This window comes from Hipposideros armiger, unplaced genomic scaffold (assembly GCF_001890085.2).
Source record: "Hipposideros armiger isolate ML-2016 unplaced genomic scaffold, ASM189008v1 scaffold_1912, whole genome shotgun sequence".
Lineage (NCBI taxonomy): Eukaryota > Metazoa > Chordata > Mammalia > Chiroptera > Hipposideridae > Hipposideros > Hipposideros armiger.
Genome location: NW_017733262.1, coordinates 24,913 through 31,771, shown reverse-complemented (window position 1 = coordinate 31,771; position 6,859 = coordinate 24,913). Strand labels below are relative to the sequence as shown.

The 6,859-nt window shown below is 48.2% G+C and overlaps 1 gene segment (V, D, J or C); it reads left to right on the top strand.

Annotated features, from left to right (window-relative positions):
* Window positions 1–1,891: 1,891 nt before the first annotated feature.
* Window positions 1,892–3,408, top strand: LOC109378368 (immunoglobulin heavy variable 3-48-like). The segment is given in 3 exon segments: window positions 1,892–1,937; window positions 2,041–2,351; window positions 3,322–3,408. Coding segments are annotated over 3 exon segments (444 nt in total).
* The last annotated feature ends 3,451 nt before the right edge of the window (window positions 3,409–6,859 follow it).

Sequence of the window (6,859 nt, the reverse complement as noted above, 5' to 3'; positions counted from 1 at the left end):
TAAATAATCAACCTTAAATAACAGCATTCCTGCTAATATCGGGTATTCCAAATTTAATTTATTTCACCAATTATTCTACTATATTAACATCTTAAAACTCCTTCAGGGCTGCCTAGGCAGAGACCCAATATAAATGGCCCTATGGTTACTGAAACCCACAGCCTCTCCATCAGCTCCATGATTCTCTCTCTAATGTCTCAGGATCTCCGAGTCCCAGGATAGAAAAGCATCTTCTCAACACTTCCATCTCTGTGGTCTCCTTGAAGGTCAGGAAGCCAGAGGTACCCAGGGCGAGGGCACCACCATCAGCGTGAACAGCGATTGCACTCTTACAGGACGTGCAGCCAGGGGTCCCTTCCCCAGGGGTATATGTGTCCCCAGATCCCATGGCCATCTCCCCAGGAAGAAGAGAACACCCGCCCCTCACTGCTGCCCAGCTGCCCGCAGAGCTCAGCATCTGCAGGCTCAGGAAGGCGAACACTGAGGTCTGGGCCTGAAGGTGATGGAAGGTTTCCGCAGGGCAGTGACATGCTGTGGGGAGATGCTGCAGACTGGTGAGGACAGCCATACAGGTGTACAGAACTGACATCGACTTTGAAATACAATTAGGGATCTAATTTATAATATTGACAGATTGGAGATTCTGGTGGATTGTCAGTCAGTGGGTGTCAGAGGAGAATTAAGGTATTATTTTAATTATCTGTTTTGAGGAACATGCATATGGACATTTCACTAAATACAGTGGGGCTGACGATATACATTTACATCTTCCCACTGCTAAGTTCACACATGGGTAGATTTAGTTATCATTCACTCAGTTATATATTGACATCAGCACTTGTCCACATGTCGTCAAAATTGAGCAGTTCAAATATACCGTGGTGGGTTCACTAAGAGTTAAACATGTTCCTTCCTCCTCTGTGAAATCACAGCCCCACACTATGGACAGGGTCCCTTGTCCCTGCCATGGTGGCTCTTTCCGTGCCTGTTAGTCACCTGCACGAGGAGCCCACCTGAGCTGGGCATCACCACAGGTCCTCATGTGGGACACTGGGAAGGACCCAGTTAGGACAGTGGGTGGGGCTGTTCCTGCGTGTGCTCCTTGCTTCCAGGGCCAATACAATGACTACAGATTCAGGTGATACCTGCATCCTGCTGACCTGTGCCGTTTACTATGGTCAAATATGCATCATTAAAGCTACTACAAAGAAACAAATGGACAATTGGTAAGAAAAGAGTTACAGACAGACAGACAGACAATAGCATGCAAAATGTCACATATATGAAAATACATATGCATGAACCTTGATTTACTACAGTCTTAGGTAAATACTATCATGCAGAGAATCACACATGTTCTCATTACTGGAAAGAGGTTCTGGAACCTCACCTGGCAGGTTCATCCTGGCCCTGGAGTGGGGGGAGGGAGCAGTGGGGTCCATGGGGAGAGTACCGGGCTCCCTCTTAGCTGATATGTGCTCTTGGACACAAAACACGGCTCCTCTGGGATGCCGTGTGCAGCTTTACCTCTGCAAAATGGAGGTGGGGTTGACACCTCGGTCACTTGTTCTGGGTGCTGACATGGAAATAAAATGAGGTAAAGGGTGCTGAGCTTTCACTCCAGCTCCATCACATATAAGGAGTCATGTTTCCTGAACTCTCACGTGGCCACCAAACTAACCAGGATACGCATGCTTGCACTGAGGCCCTGCCCTCTCTGTAGGTGTCCAACCCCGGAGCTCCCTATATAGAAGGAGGACATGCAAATAGGGGCCCCTCTGCTGATGAAAACCAGCCCAGCCCTGACCCTGCAGCTCAGGGACAGGAGCCCCAGCCCGGGATCCCCAGGTGTCCCCATTCTGTGATCAGGACTGAGCACAGACAACGCACCATGGACTTTGGGCTCAGCTGGGTTTTCCTTGTGGCTATGTTAAGAGGTAATTGATGGAGAACAGGAGACTCTGAGTATGTGAGAGAACATGAGTAAGAGAAACAGTGGATGTGTGACAGTTTCTGACCAATACCTCTCTGTGTTTGCAGGTATCCAGTGTGAGGTGCAGCTGGTGGAGTCTGGGGGAGGCTTGGTGCAGCCTGGGGGGTCTCTGCGACTCTCCTGTGCAGCCTCTGGATTCACCTTCAGTAACTACAGCATGAACTGGGTCCGCCAGGCTCCAGGGAAGGGGCTCGAGTGGGTCTCATTCATCAGTCAAACTGGTAAGAATATAAACTATGCCGATTCCGTGAAGGGCCGATTCACCATCTCCAGAGACAATGCCAAGAACACGCTGTATCTGCAAATGAGCAGCCTGAGAGCCGAGGACACAGCCGTGTATTACTGTGCCAGAAGCACAGTGAGGGGAAGTCAGTGTGAGCCCAGACACAAACCTCCCTGCAGGGGACCGCGGGAGGGGGGGGGGCTGGGCTGCAGGGCTGCTCGGGACACCAGGGGGCGCTCAGGATACACTGAGCACAGGAACCAGCCCCAAGAGCACGTGGGGACCTAGGTGGGGAAGGGGCCCTTTGTTGGGAGCAGGGATTTCCTCTGAAAGCTCTCAGCTGCTCTCAGGGACAACACTTGCTTCATTTTTGTGGCTCCGTTTCTCGTCATCTCACTGCAGACAACAGGTGAAGACGGGACTTTGTCTGTGTGCAGATGACATATCACACTGACTGGGGACCACTACTTCACCAAGGACCTGTGTGTCCTTTATTTATTTCTTGATAAATTGACCACCCTGAGTTCTCTTGTCTCCCTGTCGCTGGGAAACACTTTCCACAGAGAGACCCCAGCACAGTCTAGGCCCCTGTGTGCTGAGCTCAGGCTCTCTGCCCCCCACATGCCCACGGGGTCCCCACATGGCCCTTCCTTCCCACAGGCACACGTGGCCCCCAGGACCTTCATTCCAACAGTCTCTGTCCTCCTAATAACACATTAACCTCTCATTCCTCATTTACTTGGATGGAGGTTGAAAGCCACCCAACTTCACCTACTGTCCTAATTCTCACTAAATCCATCCTAGACCCTGGGCTCCATGGGGCTGGAGCTCTGCTCACACTCCCAGCTCCCGCACAGTACCCATCAAAGAAGGGAGGTCTAGTAAATTGACCTGTGCCCATGTCATCTCCTAATTCATGTAACATGTGTGTCCATTCTGGACACCCCAGGGCAGGTTACACACACGGGGTCTGAAGGGGGACCTGCTGAGCCCACATGACATGGAAACACATGACTCGCAGTGACACAGGCACTATTGCAGGAGAGGCCAGGGTCAGGTGGGGGCACAGCTGGCTTCTGACCCCTGTGACTCTCTAACAATGCAGAAGCCTTATGACACAGGACATCCTGATGGAACCTCCTGTACAGAGCACCGTGGTGGACACCTCATGGGTGGTGATAGTGAGACGTAAGACATGGAAAAGAGTGGGTGTGCTGGTCACTCCTCATGTCTCAGTGACCAGCCCACGTGTAGAGTCAGATATTTCTGATCTAAAGTTCTGGGAAAGACATGAAGTAGGACTCAGACAGAACTCACAACAGGAATATTGTTTAGGACATGAAATTAAAAATATAGAACTGACATATGAGCTGAATGTATAAAGAAGTTTTACAAACAATAGAGAATAATTGCGTATTACTCTCAGTACAGACATTTAAAATATTCATTCTCACTTTATTCACTCCCAACCTCTAATAGTTTCAATAAATTTGATCGTAGAATTAAAGAGCAAGCTTAAAAAATTCACGTATATCAAACCAAGCAGCTTTCCTTGACTTTTTGCATTTAAAAATTATTGGAAATGCAGAAAGGTTTTCTCATCATCTGTCTTCATATTTATTTTGCTCTTAGAGCAAAAAAATGACCTTAGATGTCAGTCTTTTATCCCAAAGTCTGATGAAAGGAAAGGAATTGTGATAATGTGCCTGCATCAAGCAGCCTGTGTGCTTAGCGTGACAACTAGGGGACCGGTCACTTCCACAGACCTGCACCACGGCACCTGGTGGGAGGGGCCCAACTTGGTATCACAAGAAGAGACACTTTCTTGTTGCAGAATGAGGCTAAAGATGTAGGAGTCATTTTAAAGCCATTCAACTGAAAAGAACTAAAAAAAAGGAATTGTACATTACTGAGAGAATGCTGTGCTCTAAGTGTCACTAAATTCTTAAACTTTAACAAGGTTCCCTCACACTGATTTTGCATGGGGCCCTTACATGGCACAGTCAGCCTGCTGGTGACTTTAGCTTTAGACCCACATAAAGGTCTTTGCTATAAAGTCTCATCATACTCAGGAAGACGTCCATTCAGAGGGGTTGATGCAGGTGGGTGTGATCAGAGGTGATGAGATTTCCCGTTTAGAGAACCCCGTGTGTTTGGATTTCTCTCCAGGATTCCTGGTCGGATAGACTAAGGAGCATGTGAGCTTCCCACAGAAGTGGCTTCCTTGTTACTCTGAAGAACATTTCATAATTTTCCATAAATTTCCTTCAAGGTCATTCTTTCCTTTTTCAAAATGATATTAAATCTTCACAACCAATCTGAGCTCTGATCCTGTTCAGTAAATTCCAAATAAAGCTTCTTTCTTTCTACCCCACCTTTTCAATCCCATATATTTTAAGCGACAGTGTGCCGCGTCCCGTGCAGCCTGGGCAGTGGGGACTCAGATAGGCAGCGAAGGGTTAAAGAAACACAAGAGACAAGGATGGAATTCAGGCGAGGCCAGGGGACGGCAGTTCTCTGTCTGGAACTGAGCCCCGAATCGAGCTAATGCATAGGTTTTATTAAGAAACTTCAAAGGAGTGAAGAAACTTTTTTAGTCTGTGTGATAAGTGCCCTAAGGCCAGTTTCTATCAACCAGCCCCATTTTGCTCCAACACGTGCTGTGCCTTCGTACTCCCACACACACAGCCCCCAGGATGGTGCAGCTGTTGCTGCGGCCATGAACTAAGGGAGATAACCGACTCCATTCCGCCGGGTCCCAGTGTTTCGGGACACTCTCTTGAGGAAGCTTTACTGATACCGTTTTACCGGGTCTCACTTTTTTGAGCCACTCCCTCGTGACCTTGTTAGGTCAGGGGTTGGTGTGTGTGTGTGTGGGGGGGGTCGGAAGGATGAGGCTGTAAGGAAACAGTGTATCTGCTGCTATAACTTATCTCTACTCCTGGTTTATGATGGGACAGCTGATTAAAGCCTGGAGACATGCCATGATTTCACTTATCAAGGGGTTTCTCAGCAACACCTCTGTGCCCTCTTCACAACAAGCTTTCTAGCTTTTGGCTGTATGGACAGGCTGACAGCTTTTCTAATCTCCAAATTCTGATTAGCATCTGATCAATACTGCCATCCTCGATCCACCGTCTCCCCTCACATTTCACTACCAGCAGCCAGGAGGAAACAAGGCACTCCTACACTTTCTTAGAAACCTCAGCTGAATATCCAGCTCCATTGCTCACAAGTTCTACCTTCCACATAACATGGGAAACCAGTGCAGCCAAGCCCTTCGACCCTTTATAACAGGGATCACCATTCCTCCAGGGACTCATAACATGTTCCCCATTCCATCTGAGGCCTCACAGGATGGCTTCTTAGAACCACATTTCAACCCCCATTGTGTTCATGACAATCCCTGTTTTCTCTTAGAATATGGGGGCCTCTCAACAGCTGCCCGGTCTTCTTCCTGAGCTCCCAACACAGTCACCTTCAACATCCCTTCACAGCAACTTTGGAGTTTTGTCACATGCACTAGAAAAATCTTCCACCTTCTACCCATCACCTACTTCCAAAGTCACTAACACCTTCTTTGTATTTATTACAGCAGCACCCCACTCTCAGGACCAAAACTCAATCTCATCTGCTCAAGCTGCCATCGCAAAACCAGTGACTAAGTTGCTTTAACAACAGAAATTTAGTTTCTCACATTCTGGGGTCTAGGGAGTGACATATCTATTTCTCTCCATTTTCTTATAAGGCCACTGATTCTCATGGATGAGGACCCCAACCTCATGACCTCATGGAAGCATAATTACTTCCTACAAGCCCTTTCTTCCTGTGCAGGCCACTAGGTCTTAGGGCTTCAACATGTCAATGGTGGGGGAATAGAATTCACTCCATATCAAGCTCCTCAGTTATAAATATCTGTGAAGCAGGTTCCATGACGAGAGGGAAATAAGTCATAATCCTGATCATCCTGACACACCCACAGGTTTCAGAAGGCAGAGCTAATGAGACGTCTTCACACTTAGATCAGAGCCTCAGATGGGATTTGGGGCCTCGTGTCCAGTGCATCCTGAAAGCCAAAGGTACCTCCGTGTCTCCACCCTGCTCTGCACCCACCTGGGAAACAGCGCTCTCACTGCCTGGCGTGTGTTTAAGGCATGTGAGCTCCTGTCCCTGGTGAGAGGCAGGAGGTGCACCTCCTGGGTCCAGCCAGGGGCACGGGTGCTCTTCCAAATGTGACATCACCTGAGGTAATAGGTTCCTTGCCTGTTGGACTTTTCATGTTCCAGCTTCCTGGGAGGGACATGAAATTGCTCAGGCTTTGAGTGATGTCATGGTCAGTTCTGTCTGTCCAGGTGCCACTTACACTTTGTGAGGCGAGATTCCCACCTCTAGTAACAGGTCAAAGATGACCTGTGGAGGTCCACCTGCTTTCTGCACCAACATTAAAGATCTTGGAAATCATCACTTTCATTATTAGAAGAGAACCTAGAAAAATGAAGATCAATTATGTCTCGTGAACCCATCACCAGAAGAAAATTACAAGAGCCTCCACTGTAATAATTGGAAACAGGCACATCCAGAATCCCAGGTGATTCTGCTCACCTGGACCAGAGGCTGCTGGAAGTTCAAACTGGTAGGAGCAC